At 46.0% G+C, this 25,681-nt stretch overlaps 1 protein-coding gene across 1 annotated transcript in view; it reads right to left on the bottom strand.

Annotated features, from left to right (window-relative positions):
- NWD1 (NACHT and WD repeat domain containing 1) overlaps window positions 1-25,681 on the bottom strand; it is a gene marked incomplete at both ends in the record, with an annotated part of 63,795 nt that overhangs the window by 23,557 nt on the left and 14,557 nt on the right. Inside the window, 7 exons of the mRNA XM_084251288.1 lie at window positions 1,481-1,603; window positions 3,822-4,019; window positions 7,786-7,944; window positions 8,687-8,804; window positions 10,440-10,599; window positions 11,136-11,339; window positions 17,169-18,444. Coding sequence (XP_084107414.1) covers window positions 1,481-1,603; window positions 3,822-4,019; window positions 7,786-7,944; window positions 8,687-8,804; window positions 10,440-10,599; window positions 11,136-11,339; window positions 17,169-18,444 — 2,238 coding nt within the window. The remainder of the gene's footprint in view (window positions 1-1,480; window positions 1,604-3,821; window positions 4,020-7,785; window positions 7,945-8,686; window positions 8,805-10,439; window positions 10,600-11,135; window positions 11,340-17,168; window positions 18,445-25,681) is intronic.

Genomic DNA, 25,681 nt, shown 5'->3' with positions numbered 1-25,681 from the left:
TAAACAGATCACACACCGTGTGGCCTTTGTGACTGGATTTTTTCATTTGATGCTATGTCCCTCCCTAGTTCCAGCCTCATGGAGCCTTTGCTGTTCTGTAAAAGGGTCATTCTCTGCCCCTCTAGGGCTTTTGCACCGGCTGCACTTGAAGTGCTCCTCTCACTCCTCCACCCTTTATAAGCTTCCTCTGTCACACTTGTGTCTGTGCTGTAATGACTCTGCTTGGAGGGTCATTTTGGGTCACTTTGGTGACTATCTATAGATCAGGACACCCTGTTTCCTCATTATACTCATCACAGTACGTGGCCACATTTTTGTCCTGGCGCCTTGCCAAATATGTTAGTATGATTAACATAAAATTTAAAAACACAAATGACTGCATTTTCCTGGTGCCTTTGGCTTGACACAGTTTTACCAAGCACCCTGTTTTTATTCAAGGTAGGTTGATATTTATTCATTGTGAGTTTTTTCTTTTTTTCTTTTTCTTTTATTTTTTAAAGATTTTTTTATTTATTTATGCAAGAACTGGGGTACAGGCCAGATGCACGGGAGGGTGAGAGAATTCACCAGAGACAGAGTGGGGAACAGAACAGGCAGACCGACAAAATACATTGCTGAGGGGAGTAGTGGGCGAGACAGGAGGGGTCTGCTGCACCGAGTTTTTCTGTTTTTGAATTTTTTTTTTTCATTTTTGAAAACATTGCATTGAAATACTTTTTCTCTTGATGATGGGATTTTTTTCTTTAAAAATTGAGGGATGTCACTAGAATTTTGCACCCACAGCGTGTGCCTGGCTTTTCTAACCCTGCTCTTCTTATCTTCAGCACAGGGTAGGGTACACAGCAGGAACTCAATAATTGATTGAGTGTATGAACCATAGTGGTGTGGGGCTTTGAGGACTGGAAACTTTACTGTAGTGGACAAATTGCATAAATAACTATAATCCTTTTCCTCTCTGACATCTAAGTGGGGTTTTGCTTCTCCCAAGAATGAAACCCATTTCCTTTCCATTAATTCTGGACTGTTCTTATGTTTTCCTTTGGCTAACACGTGTGATAGGCCAGGGTGCCAGTTGCAAGGGCAGTTTCAGGCCTTGCCTTGGGCTTACCTCCTAGAGACCCTGCCTCTGCCCAAGGTAACCTGCTGGAGCACAAGAGATTGCATGGAGCAGAGCTGAGTTGTCTCCGTTAGAACATTTGAACCAACCAGCTCCCAAAAGCCCCAGTAACTGACCACAGATGCATGAGCAAGACCACTGAGACCAGAACTGCCCAAATGGCTGATCTACAGCAGGCAAGCTAAATAGCTATTGTTAGAAGCAATGTGATTTGTGGTTCTTTGTTACAAGGCTACAGTTGATTGATGCAGGAAAGAAGTCAAGGATAGAAAGAAATGAACTGGTGGGGAAGGGACTCTGGGGATGATCATTTGCTATAGTACACAAGGAAGAGGTAGACAATCATCCCCCCCAGAACCTCACCTGTGTGTCCCGTTAGGATGTGGATTGCCTGCTGCTCTTCCATGTCCCATACAACCACCATGCCATCCTGAGTACCAACCACGAGCAGCCTCTCTTCCGTACTCCATGCTACTGTGGTGATACCTGCAGCCACACAGAGACAAGGGTGATGACATCAGTTCCCATGTCTGAGTGCTCAGCCATAGGGTCCTCTGGTGGGCTCCCACTTCACAGATGAGGAAACTGAGGCACAGACAGATTCAGTTTCTTGTTCAGATCCACATACCTAGGAAATGGCAGAGCCAAGGATTTGAAGCCAGCACTGACAGATGCCAGATTCACAACTGGGCTGTGTTATTTATGTTGCTCCTAGGGACTAAACACATCCTGGCCATCAGTTCAGTGGTTCTCACCCAGGGGTGACACTGCTCCCCAGGGGACTGGGTCACAATGTCTGGGACAGTTTTGGGTTATCACGACTGTAGAACAGGGCATTACTGTGTCTGGAGACCAGGGATGCTGTTCACAGGACCATCCAGCCCCAAATGTCAGTAGTGTCAAGGCTGAGAACCCCATTCTGGTTGGCTAAGGCTCAGGAACACAGTCAGAGTCATGCATTGCTTGTGGATGTTTCAGTCCAGGAAGGCCCTCTTAGACTGCGGTGCCTAGAGCCCAGGCAGGCAGCACCATCCAATTTGTGTAATTACACTGTTTATCACCAAAGCAAAATGGCCCAAAGACACATCTCTCAGAACATATCCCAGTCATTAAGCAACACGACTGTATATTGGCTGTGAATGGGGACCCTGATTGACCTGAGACCCCCAAGAAAAAAATTTCTGCCAATAGCTTGGGGGAACACAGTTGAAGGTTCTCTGCTGGGTGGGTCCAGTTTGTTAACCTTCCCATGGGTCTCTCACCCACATCCATTCCAACCAGTTCAAGACCAAGAAGCAAGCACAGCTTCTTCACATGTCTTTTTGCTCTATGTGCCTCCTCTAGGTCTTCTCTTTGCTCTCCATGCTCCTTCCTTCCTTCTCCAGTCTCCTCTCCGGCCTTTTTTCCCCTCCCTGCTCAGCTCCACCTTCTTTTGGTGAGGCAGGGAATCTGGAATCTCCCCTTTTCCTGAGGGCCATCCTTCTGTTATCTCCGTCCATGCTCAGACTATTACATGAGGGTGAAATGAACTATTTTAGTGAAATCACTGCTATTTTGGCCTTTGTTACAGCATCTAACTCTGTATCCTAAGAAATAGATACTTTTCCCTCCCTGTTAAATCAGATTTAGCCAGAGACTCCTTCTCATCACAGCATTCTAGAGATGTCCCTAATCAACTCCTCCATGTATTGTATGTTTCTTAGAATTCCTATTTTGGGAGCAGTGTGCCTTGAGACTGTGGCTTTCCCTATAAGGTCACGTGGTACAGAAATGGCCTAAGTCATAATAATTGACATTTTAATCACAAGAAAATTGTATTTAAAATGCTCATGACTAATGTGAGAGATTGCGGGTGGGCAGATAAGGATATGACTGGTGGAAGTGTATTGGTGGATAAGTGGATACATACGTGACTGGTTGAATGAGTGGGTGAGTGAATGGATAAATGGGAAAATGGAGGAATCAACTGATGTATGGTTGAGTTGATGAATGGCTGGGTATATGGCTGGGTGGAGGATAAGTGGATAGAAAGGGCAGATGGAGGAAATGGAAGTAAAATAGTATGGACATAGGCGTGGAAAGAATAACTAACAGAAATATGGATGACTAATGGGTGGGTAGAAGGAAGGAAGGAATGAATGATGAATAAATGACAGAAAAAGGAAGGAAAAAAGGAGGAAGGGAGGAGAAAGTGGATGGAAGGATAGAGGAACAGAAGGAGGAGGAGATTTGGGGTGGGTGGGTGGGCGGAGGGATGTATGGATGGGTGGATGGTGGAAGGACGGATGTCTGATGAACGTAGAGAATGAAACCCTCTTGTCCTCTGACATCTGGGTGTCCCAGAGGAATCTAGAAGCACCTCTCAGGGACAGTCAAGACTTATTAGTATGAACTGTAAATTGCAGAAACTATCTAGTGAGATGAACACTAAACCCCTAAAGGTGAGACCCCAGCAGGGCAGTCACATCCTCCCTGTCTGGCTCATTAGTGGCATTTACACTGTAATCTACAGTCCCGGGGGGGGGGGGGCAGAAGGGGGCAGAGAGAGCAAGACAGCATGAGACAGCAGGGGCAGGTCCTGATGGCACCCTTGGGGCCCCTCGACTGGCAGAGGGGAGCCCCAGAGACTAACTTGAGACACCTGCTGTCTGCTGTCCTTAGGCAAGAGTAGGCCTAGAAGGATATTTGCTGCTCAAAGACTCACCTTTGTGACAGCCAGTGAGAGTCGCCCGGAGAGGTCCCCCAGGAGGCTGCAGGAATCCTGCAAGGGGCACCAGCACAGGGTGTGGGCACAGCCGGAACCAGCTCTGGGCCTGCTGACACAGCTGTCCTACCAGGGCTGGGTGTGAGGTGGTGAAGAAATGGAGTCTGGCCAGGAGTTCTGTGTAAAGGATGCTTTTCTCTGCAACAGAGGGGACCAGGTCACGGGCAGGGGCACCACTGCAATGTGGAGTCCCCTCAAGTGTCCTCTCTGGCTTCCTTCTTGGACACCTTCCTTCACATGCACCAGGAGGTTCCCAGCCTCCAGATATTTGTCCACACCATCGCCGCTGCTGGAAGTCTTTGCCACCCTCCCCTGTTCCTTTCCTTTCTCATGCCCATGGTCTCCGCTTTTAGCTCAAAGGTCACTTCTGCAACAAGCTTTCTCCAGCCCAACCCTCCAATCCCAGCTCCTCCCACAACTGGTATCTCAGGCACAGTTTGGCTTTCTTTGTGTGTTTATTTGATGGACCTGTTTCCCCTGACTGCTCCAGACCTGGAGTTTCCCCCAGAACAGGGGTGGCACCTGTCTTGTCCATCGCTGGGTTCCTAGTGCCCAGGACATCAGACACCCAACTAGGATCAGAGAAACAGCAATCACTCAGCCCTTCACAGTTATTAAGTGTGCTCATGTCCAGTGCTGGCTGCAACAAAACAACCCAGGAGGCTTAATGCTACAAGAATTAATTCTCTCCCAGCTATGGAGGCCAGCGTCTTAAATCAAGATCTTGAAGGGCCACGATCCCTCAGGAGGCTCCAGGGGAGGGTTCTTCCTGCCTCTTCCAGCTTCTGGGAGCTCAGGCATCCTTGTTTCTTGTCCACTTGCCTCCAATCTCCCACGGCCTCAACTGCGTGAAGCAAGAGGGACCTGAAAAATCCTGTGGCTACTGACCCTTTACTTACTTCCTGTTGTGTAACTTACTTCTTGATATGTGGCCACCTCATGTCTGACCATGTACTAACTGCCAATATAAACCCACTTGGAACCTTGTACCAACTAAAACTATACACACGTGTTAGCCTCGATGTCCCAGTTTCCATTTGTGCCACAACATGCATGTCTGTGTGTTTTCTGTTTTCTGTTTCAATCCTTCCTCTGCTTCCCTCTGCTATGGATACTTGTGATAGAAGCTAGGGCCGATATAGACCATCAGCAAAACTTCCTCATCTCAACACCCTTCATTTAATCTGATCTTTTGAAATACAAGACATTAGTCACGAGTTCTGGGGATTAGGAAGTAAATATGTCTTTCTGGGACCAGAGGAACCATCATTCTTATGCTAGGTTTATAAAGGGGGAAATTGAGGCAGAGAGGTTAAGCAACTTGCACAAGGTTACACAGCTAGGATCTGACCCCCAAAGCTTAATCCCAACACAGAATAAAGATTTGGGACACTGACAGTGGATAGTTCCTGCTGTCCTGTTGTTGGGGCCTGGGGCAGTGGCAACAATATCTTGTGCCTTGGTTTGCTGGTGGGTGAAATAGGGCAGGGCTAGTGGGGCACTCACCCATGGTCCTGGCCTTACCCCATTTGTATCATTTGCCATAGTGCAACATTTAACATAGTACCCACAAATTCAACCATCAAGATGTATGTTTTCATGCAATATTAAAAAAAAAATCAAAATTGCTGCCATCCAGTCTATGGTGAGTCAAATATCATCCTTTTAAATAAAAGCAGAATAACAAAAAATGGCACCATCCAGAGTCATCCCGGAGACTATGGCGCCATCAGGGATTTGGATCACTTTGGCTAGAGGGTGGAAGTGCTGAAAAGTGCTGAGAGCCCATGTTGCCCTGCTATGCCCTCTGGTGGCGACATTTGTCACTGCATCGACTCCTGATGAAACCACAGGTTGTGAAGGGATGCAGCAAAGAGCATTCTGTGATTTGGATTTTCCAATCTTCCCATGAGCTGAGCAGTTGTGCCCAAGGCTATTTTCCTGGGAAATCACTCTCTACAAGATTTACAACTCCTGGTGAGCACAAGTGCAAGAGAAAGGCATAACTGTCCATGGGCACCAGTATCTTTCACGCGGGAGGGTTCTTAGACATATTTTGGTACAAAACTGTTCATTTGCAGAAATGGTTAGTCCAAGGCCATTCAGGTAAACAATATGGATACTATCATGTGACAGTCCAGGACCCTCAGGTGGCATCATGGGGACAGGTTATGCATGAATTGATTCACATCTCTGCCTGAAGCCATTGCCCCCCATTGTTAGGGGAAGGGGGAGGTGGTATGGGAGTTGCAAGGTCTGGTCTGCATGGTAGGGTTAGAAATTTTTCAGGGAGCCAGGAGATGATGCTCCCTACCTTCATGGAGCTCAGAGTCTGGTGCAGCAGACAGAAGGCATAAAAGAAAATCAGCAGAAATGATAAATAAAAGCTAAGGCAGATGGAACAGGGTGTGGAGTTGGAAAATGCAGAGGCTGGGGGTCAGAGCCATCCAGCTATACCAGGAGCTGCTCCCCTGACAAGCAGCAGCTGGCTGAGCTCCCAGCCAGCATGGAAGGGACCTAGGGACTTAAGCACCTTTATAAAGCCTTTAATAAAAATCCTCAAATCAAAACCAGGTGGTAGTTGTGTGATAAAAATCATCCTGGCTGCCTCACGCCCATAGGGATGGTGGTTATTTTCTCTTTTATCAGATGATAGCAAGTGCTGGCAAGTATTCAGAGAAGCTAGAACCCTTGTACACTGCTGGTGGGAATGGAAAATGGTGCAATCACGATGGAAAACAGCCTGGGGAGTTCTCAAAAAGTTATACACATAATTACCAAATGATCCAGCCATTCCATTTCTGGGTACATATCTGAAAGAACTGAAAGCAAGGATTTGAAAAGATTTGCCCACATCCACAGGAGCATTTTGTACAAATCATTATTTACAAAAGGTGGAAGCAGTCCAAGTGTCCATGGAGAATGAACGAGCAAAATGTGGTGAATACACATACTGGAATATCACGCAGTCTTTAAAAAGGAAGGAAATTTACTGACACAGCCTATAACATGGGTGAACCTTGAGGACACTGTGCTGAGTGAAATAAGCCAGACACAAGGGCAGATGTTGCGTGACCCCACTCCCATGAGCGGCCTGGAGGAGTGAGAATCTTAGAGGCAGAAAGGAGGAGGGGGGGTGGCAGGAACTGGGGAATTGAAGGAGGAGCTTTGTGTTTAATGGGGACAGGGTTTCATCTGGGAAGCTGCAGATGGAGGGTGGTGACAATGGTTGTACAACAACGTAAATGCGTTAAGGCCACCAAACTGGACACTTACACCAAACTAGTTAAGATGGTAAGTGTTAAGCTCGGTGTATTTTACTACCTTCAAAACAAAACAAAAACAAACAAAATACCATCTGGCCTGAGTATCAACTTCCAGCTCTGGGGCAGACAATGGGGCAAGCCCAGCCAGCGACCTGCCCTGAGAGCTAAGCTGGTTTTTCAGATCAATGAATAGGGTGATGGGAAATACCAGCATCGAACCCAAATTAGCAAAATGTTATTTCCCAGAACAAGAATTCCCTCTCTTCTAGTAGATTCAGATTAGTACCCAAAAAGTTGTGCTTAATTATTATCACTATATTTTCAAGTTCACCATTTAAAAAACCCCAGGGAACTTTTTTTCTCACTTGTTTATTAAGTATCAACATAATTTCTTTGATTTGGCCTGAAATCTCTCCCATCTGGTCATTTCTGACATGGGTTTGAGTGGGTGGATATTGCTTTGGTAGTTTTCACTTCAAAGCTCTTCCAGGTTTAAAACAAAATTCTAGGAACTGGAGCTGAGGGAAACCCCGCAGGTATATAGACAGGAGAGGAATGTGGGTTCATGGCAATCCAGCCAGAGGCTTTTAGGAACCAGTGCCCAGTGCCCTCCCACTGCTGCCAAGTTGGTGACTCACCCATGCCTCGGAGTTCCACAGCAGGGCGGCACAACTGGAGGGCCTCTCGGACCAGGCTGACTTCCGGACAGTCCACGTGAGGGGCACACAGGTCAAAGTCATCCAACAGACCTTCGATACCGCCAGAGACACCGCGGCAGGAGATCCAGTTCATACTCCCTGTTGGGAGAAAGAAAGCAGTGAGGAGCCTGGGGGGCAGTTGCTAGCTCTCCAACTCTCAATGGGTTCTCACTCAACAATCCTGACATTGGACTCCAGACCATTCTCTGGGGGTGGGATTATCTTGGGCAATGTGGGTGTTAAAAAGCATCTCTTGTCTCCTCCCGCCAGATGCTAGTAGCATCCCCTAAGTCTTAATCATCAAAAACATAAGCACTGAAAGTGTCAGGGGTGGGGGGTGGGGAGCATAGGCACACCTGTTGAGAATCATGGGGATGAATAAGTGGCAGAGAAATTGACAGATGGATAAATATAAAGATAATAGATAGCTGTGTGGGAGAGAGACACATAGAAGGATAGATGGATAAACACATTGATAGAGAGACAGGGTTTTTCTCACACCAAGGAAGGGATTCTCATTCTCAGCACTACAACATGGGGTAGGATCATTCCCTGTGCTGGGGTGTCCTGTGCACTGTATAGTGTTGAGCAGCACACCTGGTCTCTACCCCCCAGGTGCCAGTAGCAGTCTTTCCCCCAGATGTGACAATCCAAGATTTCTCCAAATATTGCCAAGTGCCAAGTGTCTTGGGGTGGGGGCTGCAGAACTGCCCCAGGTGAGAACTGTTGCCTTAAGAGAAGTCATGGATTTCTTCTACTCCCCTTCCTAGGATCGGGAGGCAGGAGCAGGGTGGAGGGTCAGGCACCAGCTTGATCCTACCAGATATAATTTGGCTCTTACCCAGAACCTCCTGTTTCAACTCTGCGATGCGGCCAGAGTGGAGCAGGTGGTGGGGCAGTTCTTTTAGCTTCCGTAGGTTTGCAACTGTGTCCGAGAACCACAGAGGCTGGGGTGCCACCTGCAGGGGAAGAGGGGCTGGCAGCCAGGCCACTAGGATACAAGATCAGTCATTCACTCCACACACATTGGCTAGGAGAGGCACCTCCTAGGGATGCTTGTAGGGATGGGGACCTGATTCCAGATGGAGATGCCATCCCCCCATGCGCTGGATTGGGCCAGAGGGAGCTCAAGGAAGCAAAGGGGCAGTGCAGGTGGGCCTCAAAAAATAAGGAGTCTGTCTGGAGAACAGACTATTTTTGGAGAACAATAACATTCCTGGGCAAGGGGAAAGCATGTACAAAGGTCAGAAGATGGATAGAACAGAAGCAGATTGTTTCAAGGATGAATTATAAAGCAGCCTAGAGGATCATGGTAGGGAATGGGACTAGAGAGGTTGTAGGCAGCAGATTCAGCAGGCACTGAATATCATCAGGAGTTTGGATTTGAGGTAGAGAGTGCCGGGGACCTATAGAAGGTGTTAGAAAAGAAGCATGATTAGATTACATAGTGTAATCCCGAAACTGTGCTTTGGGAGGATGGACTGGAGCAGAAAGTCCTGAGGCTGGGGATGAGGAAGGGGGACAGACTGAGTCTGTAGCGATTCTAAGCACAGGGGAGTGGGTCTGGCCTTCACCAGAGAAGAGAAAGGGCTGCATGAGGAAGAATCAGACCTTGTCCTTCCTCCTATGTCCAACAGGAATAACAAAGAAAAGGTGAACTACAACCAAAGATTTAGAGTGTATTTCCTAATTCATCATTTCCTAATTCATCCATATGGTTATGGGAGAACATTGCATTAAGAGAAAATGAAGGGAGCGTCCATAGGGACTCTGTGGTTAATTTCATCTATGCTGTAAATATAAAAATGATTTCAAAATGAAGTTTTTTTTTTTTTTAAGAAACCATGAGTTCTACCTCAGAGTGAAGGAAGCTTGAAGAAAAAAAATTAATCAAGAAGGAGGAAAATCTTGGAAGACTTCCTGAAGAAAGAGACATTTGAGTTGAGCCTTGAGGAGTTTGAGAGGCAAAAATGAGGGAATAGTGTGCAAGCTAAGGATGCCAAATCTTAGAGCTCCCAGGTACAGAAGGAAAACTGGAATGAAATGTGTGAATAATGGCCCTGGGAGAGTGGGAGTGGGTCTTCCTAAGTGGGGGCTGTGGGGAGGTTTATTTTGCTCTTTGATTTTCTCTGTGTGTTCTTCAACAATCACATACTACTCTCCTAAATAGGAAATAAAATAAGACATATTTGAGGAATTGATGACAGAAAGTTGGATCATGCCAGGAAAATTGCAGAGAAAAATGTCAAATATCCTCCTCCAAATGGAAAGGAAATAGGTGTGCCTCCAGAGGAATCAAAGTATAATGAATTAAAAAGTCTGAGAGGCCATTTCAGAGCAGTTTTTATATGTTTCTTGAATGTTGTGATTCTGCCCTGCCTTGGAAGGTTGGAAGGTCACATATTCTTCATATAGTTTCCCACCCCCAAATTATACTCAGGGGCTGAGCAACATCTCACCATTTGCAGGAAAGGAAGAAAATTAGGAGGTTGTTTGGGTGGAAATGAGGAAGGGATGGAGGTGGAAGGCCTATGCCACATAGTTAACCTGGCCACATGGTGCAGTGGAGGCTGCAAGGGTTCCAAACATCTCACCTTTCGGTCCAGGTTCAGGGGTTTCCCAACAAGTGGCAGCGTGATGAGTTTCTTAGTGCCCTGGCTCCAGGCTCCAGAGAAGAAGTCAGCCAAGATTCCATGTCTCTTGGCTCTTGCTGGCCCTGACAGGTAGCGTTCTTGGACCACCTCAGCCAACTGTCTACAGAGAGGGGAAACATGCTGAAGGGCCTAAGGAACTGGTCTTCCATTAGGTATTCCCATATGCAGTCCATCCCAAATCACCTTTGGGATGTTTGCTGGGTCTCCTGACAACCTGTATTAATGTGTCACTTAACATCTATCTATAAATAAGACTACTTTTTTTCCTTTAATTTACTTGTCAGGGGCTGTGGGTGGGGGATGTGGAGAGTCTGTTCATGGTACAGAGTCTCCTTTTGGGTGATGGAATATTCTGGAACTAGATAGAGATGATGGTTGTACAACATTGTGAATATGCTAAATGCCACTGAATTGCACACTTTAAAATGGGCGAACTTTGTGTTATGTGATCTTTTCCTCAATTTAAAAAGCAAGTTAGTTGCGTTCAAGCCAGTGGTGCAGAGACCCCTGCATGCTACGCTCAGTGGATTCAGTTCCCTAGGAATCGGGACAGAAAGATCAGAAACAAGGAGGAGGCACCTGGTCAGTGAGTCTTGGCCCTTGGCGACCCAGACTGTCACCGCATGATGGATCTACCTTTGGGCGATGGCCAGGAGTATGAAGCCGTCCACAGGTCTCCTAGTCAGGCAGTTTCCCAGGTCTCGACGAAGCCGCACCCACAGCAGGGGTGGAAACCGCAGCAGCTCCTTGCTGGGCGGGGTCCAGTCCTGGTACACTGCCTGCAGGATCTCATCGTCCAAAGACAGGACGTCCTTCAGCTCAGCCTCCGAGAGCCCGTGCCTGTGGGAGGAGGGACAGGGCACTGGGAAACACCAAGTCTCCTGCATGTGGAGGACACAGAAGCCAAGGGAGGGTGGGACGTATCACATCACCAAAGGCTTTACACTGAGGATCAGTGCTTGTGTGGTGGCCAGCAGACACCATCACCTGCTGTAGCAATAGTCACCCAGGGAGACCTTTCCTGATATTTCCTTCTGCACACACACCTACAGAACTGGGAGCAAGTCCCTCCCCAATGTCAGGTGAGTCAGGCAGTCTAGAGGACGAGAGGCAGTAAATTCTGAAAATAAGGCAGAAATCACTGGGCCCACCAAGGTCCACCACATGTCTGAGAGAAGGCTGAGTTAAAGAAAGGGAGAGGTTTTGAAGAAGCAGAGAGATGGAAGTTTCCATGTGGAACTGGAATGGACTATAATACCTGTAAACATCAGACTGAGAAAACTGCAGGATTTGCCTGCAAATTTCATCAGGGATGGGGAATAATCAGAGATCATTTCAGAGCCAGGGGAGAGAAAGGCTGGCTTCTGTTTGCACTGGGTGAAGTACAAACATGGTTTGTGTGTGTGTGTGTGTGTGTGTGTGTGTGAATTCTCTGATGTTGATCAAAGTCTTCATTTTGATGAAACACTTGACACATTATTCACAGATAAATAGACCTTCCTCGATTTATGATGGGGTTATCCCTCCCCCTCCCCATAAACTCATTGTAAGCTTAAAACATAGTATTTGGAATACACATTTACCTCATTATTGAACCTCATAGCTTAGCCTAGGTGACTTGAAAGGTGCTCAGAACACTGACATTAATCTTGGGCTGGGCAAAGTCATCGATACAAAGACTGCTTTATACTAAAGTGTGGAATAGCATAGCTCACTTTATGATTGAACACTATACTCTGTAGCATCTTGGCTGTTTCTCTCATGATCTGGGGCTCACTGCCACTGTCAGCCTCACGAGAGAGGGTTATTCCACACATTGTTAACTTTGAAAAAGATCAAACATACAGTTCCTATTGAATGCATATCACTTTCAAACATCATAAAGTGGAAAATGATAAATTGAATCATGCTAAGTTCAATCTCTTTGCTGTTTTTTGAGGATTTGTCTCTTCTGAACAGTTGTTGGAACATTTCCTATACATGGGATCATACAATGTCATAGTACTTACACCGAACACTGAAGCCCCTCTCTAGAGGCAGGGCTCGCCCTGGATCATGAAAGCTTCAACAGCAGTGACCCTCCGTAGGGGCTCAAGAGGCCCAAAGTCACATAAAAACAAGTAAAGATCTGTGAACAATTCCTAGTCAGTACCATTTTCCTGTTCTGCTGAACCCTTCTCCCTCCAATCTTAGGACTAGTTTCCACCTCCCTATCCCTACCCATGTCTACTATCCATGCTTTCAACTGAGTCTCCAAACTCAGCTGGGGCAAGACAAAGCAGATCATTTCCCCTCAATTGTCAGGAGGGGACACTGAGGTTTGGGTGTACATGTCCTTGAATGGCCAGAAGGAGAGGGAGTCTTGAAGACTTGTGCCTTATCAAGTCTAGAGCTGAGATGTCCGATGCAGGAGCCATCATGCACATGTGAGAATTTAAAGTTAAACCATTATCAGTTAATAAAATTTAAAATTCAGTTTCTGGTTTCATGATCTTCCTATCAAGTGTTCATTAGCCACATGGAGTTGCCATATTGGATAAGAAAATGTAGAGCTTTGGCCTCGTGGTCAATGTTCTATTAGACAGAGAAGGAGACGACTGGGAGGCCTGCCTGTGGCCACAGAAGACCCACTCAGCCTAGACCCAAGCTCCCTCCCCAGAGACATCCCCTTGACAGTGTGGACTCCAGCATGGATGCCTCACTTGCCCCCACATGGGGCCCCCTTTAGCTGTATTGCAGAACGAGCTGTGTTGTACATGAGAACACACAGTTCTATGTTTAAGCCTGGCTGAGGAACATCACCTAGTGATGGACCTTGTCTTTCCTCAGTTTCCTCATCTGCCCGGCTGAGGTCTGACCCCTAGCCACGCAGGTGTGTTCTCCCTGTTAGGCCTTCTGTGCGGGGGGCTTTAGTGACACAATGTGTGCCTCCCACTGTTGACACTTGGGGTTGGATCCTTCTTTGCTGTAGGATATTTAGCAGCCTCTCTGGCCTTCATCTAGTAGCATGATAGGTAGATCAAGAGATAGACATTAGATTATTTATGGGTGGATAGAGTTAGATACAAAGGATAATGATGGTGATGGTGATATAACAGATGACATGATTGATGGATAAATGACAGATGATTGATAAATAATAGATAAATAAATAATAGATATAGATGATTGGTAGATAAATGAGTGAAAGACAGACAGACATATATTCTCATGCTAAGACAGGAATTCTCACCACCAGCACTGTGGACATTTAGTGCTCCCTCATCCTCTGTGGGAGGGTAGAGGCTCATCTTCTGTGGCAGGGTATTGGGCAGCATACCTGGGTTCCACCCACCAGATGTCAGTGGCACCCTCACCCTGAGTGACAACCAAAAATGTCCCCAGACATCCTTAAATGTCCCCTGGGGGTAGAACTGCCCCAGGAGAGGGGCCATTGGCCTAGAAGGAACTGAAATCTGTTTGAGAACCAGGGTCAACCATCTTACCACATGGACTCCATATGTAAACATATTTTTAAGGACCTGGAGTTACCCAAGTCATCTCCTCTACAGTCACTTCTAAACTGACTCCCCGCCAGTCCCTGGGAGGGATGCTCCCACATCCCATGAGTTTCCCCCTCCCTGCTTTAAATCAGATCTAACTTGGGATCAAGGAGATTGATTTCTGTCTCCTAGGATTTTGGAATCAATACTTAAGAACAAGCCAATCAGATGGCACCAAGCCCCCAAATGGGAGCTCTGGAGGTTAATGGCAGCTTGTGGCAAGCTAAAGTTCTGGGGAGGGGAAAAGAAGAGTCTAGAACAGAAGTCAGTGTGGAGAGAGAACCCAGAGGGAGAGGGGTAGGAAACAGCTCTGATTCCTGTGACTTTCTTGTTTCCATGACAACTTTGCTTCTTCCATGCAGCAATTATCAGCATGACCTGACAGCCCACCCCTTTATTCTGGAACATTCCCCCTCTATCTTTGTTCTTTTGTGCAGTCCAGGCCAGGATGCCACTCTGGGGGCACCAGTTACAAACTCTGGGGTATGACATAAAAGCTGGTGTACACTTCTCTGCAGTTGCTGTGGTGGCCCTGCAGTCCCCGAGCTCCTCCCATTCCTTGGCATAAAACCCTTATATTTTATCCTCTAGACTAAGTGGCTTTCTGTCCCTGTCAAATGAAAGAAAAACCCCCCTCACTGCCATCTTAACTTACTGGGGACACAAGGCAAAGTTCCCAAAGAAAAATTGCCCCCAAAGTGAGAAGAGGCAACACTGTGTTGTCCTACTTCTGCTGATGGACTTGAGTATTTTCTGAGACTGTGCATTAAAACAAAGCTTTGTTGCTTGGGGTATCTGCTAATTGGCCTCCATGCCAACCCCTGAGGGAGGAGAGCTCTGTGGCTGGGTGCATGTGGTGAACAATCTCCTCTCTCTAGCTCATTATTTTTGACTCACTGTCCACACTGGGCGATTGCTCCTCACCCTCAAGACCCAGATTTATGGGAGTTTGCAGGTCTCTTCTCTGGGCTGGGCAACCGCATTGAAGCCTTCCTTTCTTTGGCTCTATAAACACAGTGAAATTGGATTTTCCCATTTGCTTGTTGCTGAAACCCATGCTAAATGCCTGAAATTAAGCATATGTGCATGCTTGTAGTCAATTCTTCAGAGGAATTTGCTTTAAAAAGATTTTTTTTCTGGGATCTCACACACACTGCTTATTAGTTACAAAGGGAACATTGCAAATACATGGTGAAAAACAAATACACATCTATGCCCAGCCAGGGGAGCATCAGTCAGCTTTGATCTGACTGTAATCGCAGGGGAACAGCAGACCAACCCAGATGAAGGGATATCACAACTTCCCCCTCCCCAAGGTGTGGCCCTGCACCAGCTGCAGCAGCATCCCCAGGAAGAAACACAGGGTCCCAGCCACATCATGACCTGCCAAACCAGATCCTTTATTCAAACACACCTGAAATCCTTAGACCTGTCAATGGTTCAGGAGCATTGACCTACAAAACAATTGGTTTGTACTCTTTGAGATGACAAAGATGGTGAACGCGCCAGATTAAAGGAAACCAAAGAGACTTGACAATTAACACAATCCAGGAATTTATCCTGGCTTGGGGGGGGTGGTGAGCTGAGGCAGGGCCTATAAGGACATTTTTGAGAAAACTGGCAAGTTTTGACTATAAACTGTATATTAAAAGTATTATTGAATCTATGATGCATTTCTTGAGTTTTATATTTGTCCTATGGTAACATGGGGTTCTAACTGTCCTTGTTCTTAGGAAATGTATAAAATATTTAAAGGTAAATAGAGAAATGCCTATAATGAATTTTCAAGTGGTTCAGGGAAATATGTGTGTGTGTGTGTGTGTGTGTGTGTGTGTGTGTATGTGATAAATATAGAGACAGAGATAGATAGAAAGATAGATAGATAGATAGATAGATAGATAGGAGGAAGGAAGAAGAGATATGATGGAGAGATAAGAGAGGAAGGCAGAGAGAAAGTTAATGTGGCGAATGGGTAATCTGGGGTAGGGTGTGTGGCAGTTCTCAACTAAAACCTACTCTGTCTTCAGGGGACACTTGGCAATGTCCTGAAACATTCGGTTAGCATAGCTGGGGGTACTACTGGCACCTAGTAGGTGGAGGCCAGGCATGCTGCTCAACACCCGACAGTGTCCAAGGTGGTCCCCATCACAGAGGATGCTGGAGCACCAAATGTTAGTAGGCTGAGGATAAGAAACCTAGCCTAGCAGGAGAGACCCTGCCTGCTATCTATCTCTCCAGCCTACCTATCTATCTACCTATTCTCCCTCTCTCTTTCTACACACACACACTGCAAAAACTGATCTGGCCTAGCTACCAGCAGTGCCAAGACTGAAAAATTCTGGTGTATGGGAATTTTTGCAGTATTTTCACACTCTGGGAGTTTTCCCACTAACCTACATTTGCAAATATTTCATAGTAAAAATGTTACAAAAGACATACCATAGACAAATCCACAGAGACAGAAATCATATTGGTCAGGTTGTCAGGGGCTGGGGAAGAGGATGAGGGTGAAGGTTAACGGGGACTAGGTCTCCTTTTGGGATAATGGAAAGTTCTGGAGCAGGATAGTGGCACAATGTTGTGGATACACTAAATCCCCCTGAAATGTGCAATTTAAAAGAGTAAATTTTATGATATGTGAATTATACTGGGCTGAATAATGCTCCCCCCAACCATTTATGCCCATCTGGAATCTGCGAACATAACCTTATGCAAAACAGCCTTCAGGAAAGTAGCCAAGTTTAGATGAAACCACTCTAGAGTAGGCCCTAACCCAGTGTGTGGTTTCCTTACAGAAGAGGGAAATTCAGAGAGACACACAAGGAGATCCCATGAGATGAGTGAAGCACAGATTGGAGTAATATGTCTGTAAGCCAAGAACACCAAGGGTTGCATGCAGCAACCCCAGAAACTAAGAGAAAGACCTAGAACAGATCCTCCCCTAGTGCAATCATGGGGGCCTTGGCCTTGCCAACACCAGGATTTCAGTCTTTGACTTCCAAACTGTTAGAGAATGTATTTCCCTGGTTCTAAGGCACTCAGCTTGTGATTTCCTTGGAAAACTGCCTGGGAGATAATTGTGTGTGGTCTACCTCAGGTTCAACAAGAGCAAGAACAACAGGCTTACCGGGAAGACACGATATAGCCCAGCACTCCGGCCACCAGGAGCCGCCCATGTGTCTGCTCCAGGCGGGTGCACAGCTGGTGTATGGCCTCCTTAGCAGTAGAGGCCAGGGGGGCAGGCACAGTAAAGGAAGCCCATTTCCGAGCCTCCTCGAATGCCAGTCTCAGCCGCCCTGGGTGCCCACACTCTGGGAGGCTGGCCCACAGTAGGTCCCTCTGCACCTGGCTCAGGGTCCGCCTTGAGGCTGAGAGCAGGAGCTGGATCATCTGTTGCCCTTGGTTTCCAGAGAGAGGTTTCACCTCCCAGTAGACCCCTGGGTCAGTGAAAGTGTGCCGCATAATGTCTAGAACCCCTGGCTGCTGTCCTGAGCAGGCTGAGAGGATGAGGTGGACCCGAGGGGGGCACCTGGGAGGCAGCCAGGGGATCCTCCGTGCCCGGTGCACAGAGTCCACATCATCCACAGAATCCAGCAAGATCACCAGAGACTCAAAGTTTCGGCAGGAGATTGTGTAGAGGAGAGTATGAAAGAACTGGACCACCCTAGCATGGGCCTCCAGGACCTGGGCAGGAGGCAAGGGCAGCCCGTAGGCCAGGCACACCTGGAAGCAGATGCTCTGCAGCAGGCTGCGGGCGTCTGAGCTCATCTGTGACGTCCCCAGAAGTCGAAGGACAGTCACTGTCTTGCGGCCAAGCAGCCCTGGCATTTGCTCAGCCAGTTTGCACATCAGAGCTGTCTTTCCAATGCCCGGGGGTCCCCAGAGTACCAGGGGTGTGTGGTGGTCGCTGTTGTTCTGCCGCAACCACTGCCCAAGCTGAGCCAGGAGGTCCTGGCGACCGCAGAAGGTCCGAGTGGCTTCGGTACTCAGCCCTAGGTGGTGGTGGATCTCCTGGTACAGCCAGGCCAACTCCTGTTTGCTCCCCTCCTGCTCCCGCAGACGCTCCAGGACCTGGTGGTTAGTCCTGGCCACAAACTGCTCACCCAGTTCCTTTAGGTAGCGGGCATGAGCCTTGTTTTTAGGGTTCACCAGGTCTCGGCTCCAATGCAAGTGGTGGGCCTTGAGGACTCCAGGCTGTGTATCAGCAATGCGCCCCTTGAGGCCACTGAGAAGGTTCTGGGCATCCGTGTCCAGGCAACCATCTGCCAGCCGGTCCACCATCTTGAGGGCACAGTCATCCAGAATGTGTTTGTTGAGATCTTGAATCTCTCTCAGGAAGACAGTGACTCCCTGGTCCCCGTCCACTGAATTCAGCAGGCCCTGCTCTATTTCCCACTCAATGACTGAAAAAACAGAAGAGATAGGAAGAGAGTGGGGTCACTTTTATGTCACCAAGCCAGCAGAAGGAGGCTCAGGAGTTACCTTGTGGGGGGCAGGGTGATGGGTTTCAAGCTTGACCATGTGTCACCTGGCATAACCACAGATAACATGCAAACTAATGCTCTTGTGTGTACCAATAAAACCTTATTTATAAAAACAAGTGGTGGGCTCGATTTGGCCAAAGCACGTAGCTCGCCAGAGTTACCAGGTAGATTCAAGAAAACCCACATGGCTCGTCGGCCCCACTTCTAGAAGTTCTGATTCAGGAGACCTGGGGCCCACAGGTTTGTATTTCCAAAAGCTCCCAGGAGATGCTGAGGCTGTCAATGCACCAAGAGTAGCACTGCTTTAGCCATTATAATCAAAGAAGCCTTGGTATAGGCAACACAGAGATTGTGTGTGAAGATGGTATTGTAAAACAATACCATCAAACTCAAAACATTGAACAAAGAGTTATTATAGAACATGCCAATCCCGGAGCCTCCCTGGTGGCGCAGGGATTAAAGACAGCACTGTCAAGCTGTTGGTGGCCACTGCAGTGCAAATTCAATCCCCAGCTGGCCAGGGAGCAACCCACATGGCACAGAAGACCTCTCCTGTCTTGCCCCTTGCTCCCCTTAGCAGTTTGTTTCAGTCAGTCTGCCTGTTCTGTTCCCCACTCTGTCTCTGGTGAATCCTCTCACCCCCCACACTTCTGGCCTATACCCCAGTTCTTGTATGCATAAATAAATAAATCTTTAAAATAAAATGCCAATCCCACTCCTAGGTATGGGTCCAAGAGAACTGACAATAGAGACTGAAATAGATAACTCTGCACACGTGTTCATAACAACATTGGTGGGGGAAAAAGGTGGAAAAAGCCCAACCGTCCATCAACAGTTCAAAGACAAACACAATCATCCACACACAGGGGAGAATCACTCAGTCATGAAAAGGAACTAAGCCCTGAAACATACTACAACATGGATGAATCTCTAAAACATGATGCTGAGTGGGGATCATACACAAAGGGCCATATGGTGTGTGATCCGTTGATATGAAATGTTCAGAACAGGTGAATCCTTAGTGACAGAAAGTGGATTAATGGTTCTCAGGGTTGGGGGAGGGAATGGGGAATAACTGCTCGTGGGGATGGGGTCTTTTTTAGGGGGATGGAAAGTTCTAGAATCAGGTACAGATGGCAATGTCACAATGAAGTGATAATATATTATTGAGCAAATGAATATAATAAAGATTCCAGCAGAACTTCCAGCCCAGGTGCAATGAACACTCTAATGAAGGCATAATCAACAAGTTTGCATACTTACAGCTCTTTGCCTTTCAAGGATCATTGCCAGGGCCTCAGCACTCTTATCTACAAGGTCGGGCAGCCAACCGGCTGGTCTATCTCCCCAAGGCCATCCCCGAATGCCTGCATCTTTCCCCCCTTGCCTTGCCCTCCTTGTTTGGGGACTTTGCCACAAATGGTTGTGTCTGCTGAAAAACGATGCTATCAATGTAACAAATATGGACACAGTTGTGTATAAAAGGAACCCTTGATCTTTAAAAGGGTGTTCAGACCTTACCGGGCTACCCAGGTCTGGGACCTCATGCATGAGTAATAAAGCTTCTCCTGACCTCACCATTCCTGAAGTACTGCTTGCTCTTCCTCCGCCTAGGTAAAAGGCTAGAATTTATTTCTACAACAGCAATGCACAACATTGTGAATGTCTTAAATGCCTCTTAATTATACACTTTAAAGTCGTGAATTTTATGCCATGTGAATGTCACCTCTATTTAAGAAACCAGTGCTATCAATTTTGGGTTTCTCCCTCACACATTCATTTGAGAACCCTTTCCTAAACTCACGCATACCACCCTGTGCCGCGGACCAGCACAGCGATGGACGATGAGGCCGTCTCAGGGTTGAGAGACTGCGCAGGGTGGTCAGGGATTCGATGAATAAATGACACACAGACACACTTCAAGAGAGTGAAAATCTGAGTGCGTCTTTATTAAGCTAGTGGTCAGTATATATATGTTTTTCTAAAAGCATAGGAACAGTGAACATCAAAGAGATCAGTTTGCTCATAGGCTTAGCTTAATTGACAGGGCAGTGATTTATGTCCGAAGTTACATCTGGACCTAGCCTCATTCCTAATTGGACAGGCTATAAATTCTTTCTACTGTTTTATATAATTATTTTCTAGTTGCACTAACTATCATTTTTACTCATAATTAATTGTCATGGGTGAATTTATTTTATAATGCAGTTAATATCAAAGGTACTAAAGTTAAGCACATAATAGAAAGATTATTAAACTAACAATTCTATTATAACACAGTGTTTAGTAATGTTTCATTTGCATTAGCCTAATTATTAAATTATGTATGTTTTTTAATTAGCAATCAATGACCAGAAAAAGGAAAGATTTTAGAAAGACAGTTGTAGCAGAATAAAGTTTGTGGGCCTTGAGAAAGCGAGATAAGGTTCCAGGTGGTCAGCATTTCTTTTAATCATCTTTGTGGCAGCTTCTGGTGGTCATTATTTATTGGCAGGCATTCGGCTTCTCTGCATCTTAGGGAGTTTGCTGTTCTCCCCCTGCGCGCATGGTTCCTTGCCCACGCCGGACCTCAGGGACCATGGCAACAGCCATTAGCCCTGAGGTCCGGCGTGGGCAAGGAACCATGCGCGCAGGGGGAGAACAGCAAACTCCCTAAGATGCAGAGAAGCCGAATGCCTGCCAATAAATAATGACCACCAGAAGCTGCCACAAAGATGATTAAAAGAAATGCTGACCACCTGGAACCTTATCTCGCTTTCTCAAGGCCCACAAACTTTATTCTGCTACAACTGTCTTTCTAAAATCTTTCCTTTTTCTGGTCATTGATTGCTAATTAAAAAACATACATAATTTAATAATTAGGCTAATGCAAATGAAACATTACTAAACACTGTGTTATAATAGAATTGTTAGTTTAATAATCTTTCTATTATGTGCTTAACTTTAGTACCTTTGATATTAACTGCATTATAAAATAAATTCACCCATGACAATTAATTATGAGTAAAAATGATAGTTAGTGCAACTAGAAAATAATTATATAAAACAGTAGAAAGAATTTATAGCCTGTCCAATTAGGAATGAGGCTAGGTCCAGATGTAACTTCGGACATAAATCACTGCCCTGTCAATTAAGCTAAGCCTATGAGCAAACTGATCTCTTTGATGTTCACTGTTCCTATGCTTTTAGAAAAACATATATATACTGACCACTAGCTTAATAAAGACGCACTCAGATTTTCACTCTCTTGAAGTGTGTCTGTGTGTCATTTATTCATCGAATCCCTGACCACCCTGCGCAGTCTCTCAACCCTGAGACGGCCTCATCGTCCATCGCTGTGCTGGTCCGCGGCAACCCTGGACCCTCCACACTGGGATCCAGAGGTGAGAAAAAGCACAGAGGCCCCCCCGTCGCCCTCATGGGATGGCCATTCTAGTCTTAATGAATAAAGAGACACATGAGTGGAGAGAAAGGTTACCAAGTGAATGAACAGGTGTATCCCAGTAAGAGAAGAAGGGCTGTCAGGACATTTGAGGCTGCAGTAAGAGGAATGGAGGCCACACAGGGAATTTTTAATGAACATACTGGCTGAGAAATGGGTCAGCACATTTTTCTGTAAAGGGCCACAAAATAAATATTTTAGGTTTCAAAGCTCAGATAATCTCATTTGCAATTACTCGATCGCCCCGTAACAGAAAAGCATCCACAGACAATAGGCAGACTAACGCTCTTGTCTGTATTCCAATAAAACTTTAATTATAAAAGCAAAGGAGGGCTGGATTTAGTCCTCCGGTTATGGTTCTCCTACCCTGTCCCAGACCATGACGCAGTTGCCCTAAGGACCCGTATATTTTCCAGAGCCAGAGCCCACACTGACTTCTCCTTGGAGGCCATTGTTTTGAAATAGCAATCAAACCTAAGGAGTTATTTTCGAAGCCTCTCTGGGCTCAGCAGAGGCTCCTGGCTCTCTGCAACTGAGTGAGCCAGGCCCTTGGAGACAGGACTGACTCATAGTCAAAGACAAGAGCCACTCAAAAGTTCCTTGGAGTGACCCTACACTCACCTCAGGCATGGAGATCAGAGACAATGCAACTAGCTGGGATGACGCAATCCAAGACCACCTGCAGGCAGTGTGACCTTGGGCAAATCCCTGCATGCCTCTCATTCTCTGTTTCCTCCTCTGTGACATGGGTGTGAGTCCAACCTGATTGGGGGGAGGGGAGAGGATGTGGATTTTCTTTGAAATAATGTTGAGGCGCAGCGGTTGAGCGCTGGGTTGCGAAGCTGCCCGCAGTCTCTGCAGAGCCGGTTTGATCCCCGGCTGCCGGGCGAGGGTCCCACCTGGCGCGCAGACCTCTCCTGCCGCCCAGACCTCTCCTGCCGCCCGCAGCTCCCCTCAGCAGTGTACTTCATCAATCTGCCTTTTCTACTCTTCGCTCTGGCTCTGGTGAATTCTCTCACCCTCCTGTGCCTCTGACTGTACCCAGTGCTTGTGTAAATAAATCTTAAAAAAAAAAAAAAAGTTGAAATAAAATTATAAAGTCAGAGGTGGATTTGCAGTTATCAGGGACTGGGATGGGGGAGGGTCTATACAGGATTAAGGGGAGGAATCTGCAGGTTCTGGAACAGCCCTATTGGACTGTGCTGTGTTTTTGCTGTATTGTAACAATGTCCACTTCTTGGCTGTAATATTGTGTTTCAGTTTTATAAGACAGTTACCTTTTGTAGAAAACTGGATTAAGATTACACAGAACCTCTTTCTACTGGGTTTGGGCTTTTTGTGTTTGTTTGATTTTCAACTTCCTGTGAATCTCTATTTCAAAATAAAAATTTGCTCTAAAAAGAAAGTTGTCCTATGGAACTAAACTCCTATCTTAAGACTTCAGGCTAGAAGACCCCCAGGCACATGCTAACAGAATCCACAGGATGATCAAATTTGGTTTTCGCATTAAGGAAGATAACCTTACTTTACTGCAGATGATAGTAACACTGCGTGACTGAGATGTCACCCATGAAGGAGCTGACGAGATACTATCACGCTTGGCGGAAGTCCACTACGCTTTTCCTGGTGAATAGCTTATTTTGTATTCGTGCTCAGAATTTTATCTTCATTCCCTGATAATATATTTTCAAGGACTTGTTTCCTTACTTTTGTTAACATTTAAGAAGCTAGGGCGGGGGTGGGGGTGGGGGTGGTGGTGGTCAGGACACAGAGCACAATGGACTACCTGTACTTTGGTGGAGGGAGAGCTATGGTGACCTCAACTGAGTGGAGGAATCCTATACTGTCAAAATATTAACAAGAATGTAAGAAACTGGTACTTCGTTAACAAAAAAATCAATTAAACAAACAAGCCGAAAGGGAAGAAAAGACAGGCATATACAGAAATAAAAAACAAAACGCCATAGAAGTGAGATATTAAACTCAGAGTAAAGTTTAATTAAGAATTTTAAAAAAGGGCCTCCCCTGGTGGCGCAGCGGTTGAGCACTGGGTTGTGAGGCTGCCCGCAGCCTCTGCAGCGCCATTTGGATCCCCGACCACCGGCGAGGGTCCCACCAAAAAAAAAAAAAAAAGAATTAAAAAAAAAAAGAGAGAGAAAGGAACCTGTGTAGGGTAACAATAACTGCTTAAAGAAGGATAAGATTTCTTTTTACTTCTGAGTGTGACACTATACTTTGGGCAATAGAACAGAGCTAGCTATTTTTTAGATTCACTCTGGCATATTTTCACAGATCTTTATAAACATGCATAACCTAAAGTTAACTTTGTGGTCTGACTTGTTATTAAGCAGATTCCTTAGTAGACCAAGCTTTTTGTCACTGAAGTGTTCTGAGGTATACTTGATGTTTAGGGGCAGATATTTTTTAAAACAACTTTCATCTTCTGGATCTGCTTTTTTACACTTCTGTCCCTTGTGACTATCAACTGCAGGTACCAGGTCTCTAGAAATTACTTAGTGGAACTGAACCACCTTGATGGAATTATCTATAGGAATTGTTTTCCAAAGAAAAGTACTGTGAAGAGTAGCAAAATTATAAACCACCTAAGCATGCTTCAAACTGTTCAAAAAATAACCCAGAGAAAGTTTTAGGAATGGGAATATAGTGCTTAAGTCACATTTGGCTTTTTAAAATTTGCGCCTGGTGGCACAAGGGGTTAAGTCTTAGCACTATGAAGCAATCCACAGGTACTGCAGCACGACTTCCATCCCTGACAAGGGAGGTGATCCACATGGCACAGCATGTCTCCTGTCTCATCCGCTGCTCCCCTTTGCAGTGTATTTTAGTAGATCTGCCTGTTCTGTTCTCCACTGTCTCTGGTGAATCCTCTCACCCCCACACCTCTGGCCTATACGCCAGCTCTTATATGCATAAATAAATAAATATTTTAAAAATTAAAAAAAAACATAAGTTGCAACAAATACAGTTAAAAAGGAAAGAAAAAAGAAAGCAGAGTAAGCATGAAAAATAGTAGGTTGGCACTATGGAGAGCTGTGTGGAGATTTCTGGACCTACTAAACATAGAGCTTCCATATGATCCACCAATTCCACTCCTAGGTATTTACCCAAAGGGCACAGAAACATCCATTCCAAAGAGCACCTGCACCCCTATGTTTATGGCAGCACTATTTACAATAGCTAAGCTTTGGAAACAACCCAAATGCCCAAAAATAGATGACTGGATCAAGAAGATGTGGTACATATACACCATGGAATATTACTCAGCATTCAAAAAAGATAAACACATGCAATTTGCAGCAACATGGATGGCGCTGGAAAGGATCATGCTCAGAGAAATAACCCAGAAAGAAAAAGAAAAATACCGGATGGTTTCACTCGTAGCAGGAATCTAGAAAACTTAAATAAGGGACCAGGAAAATGAATAACTATAAGAAAGGGAAAATCAAAATCAGCAAAAAACTATGAACCAGAGACACTCTGTGGGGGGGAGGGGAGGGATTGGGGTCAAAATAAGGGGGTTGCAATTGTATGGGGAATATAAAAATAAAATTTATTTAAAAAAAAAAGTAGGTTGGAAGAGGCAGTCACTGACATGCCCATGGACTTGGCACCCTCGGTTTTCTGCTAATTTCAAGGAGTTCCTGTGTGTTCTTTCAGGTGGGACATCTTAACAGGGTGGGTTTGCCGTTACAA

The sequence above is a fragment of the Talpa europaea genome (genome assembly GCF_964194135.1).
Source record: "Talpa europaea genome assembly, chromosome: 12".
NCBI lineage: Eukaryota > Metazoa > Chordata > Mammalia > Eulipotyphla > Talpidae > Talpa > Talpa europaea.
Note: the sequence above shows the minus strand (reverse complement) of the source record. Positions and strands in the feature narration are given on the sequence as shown.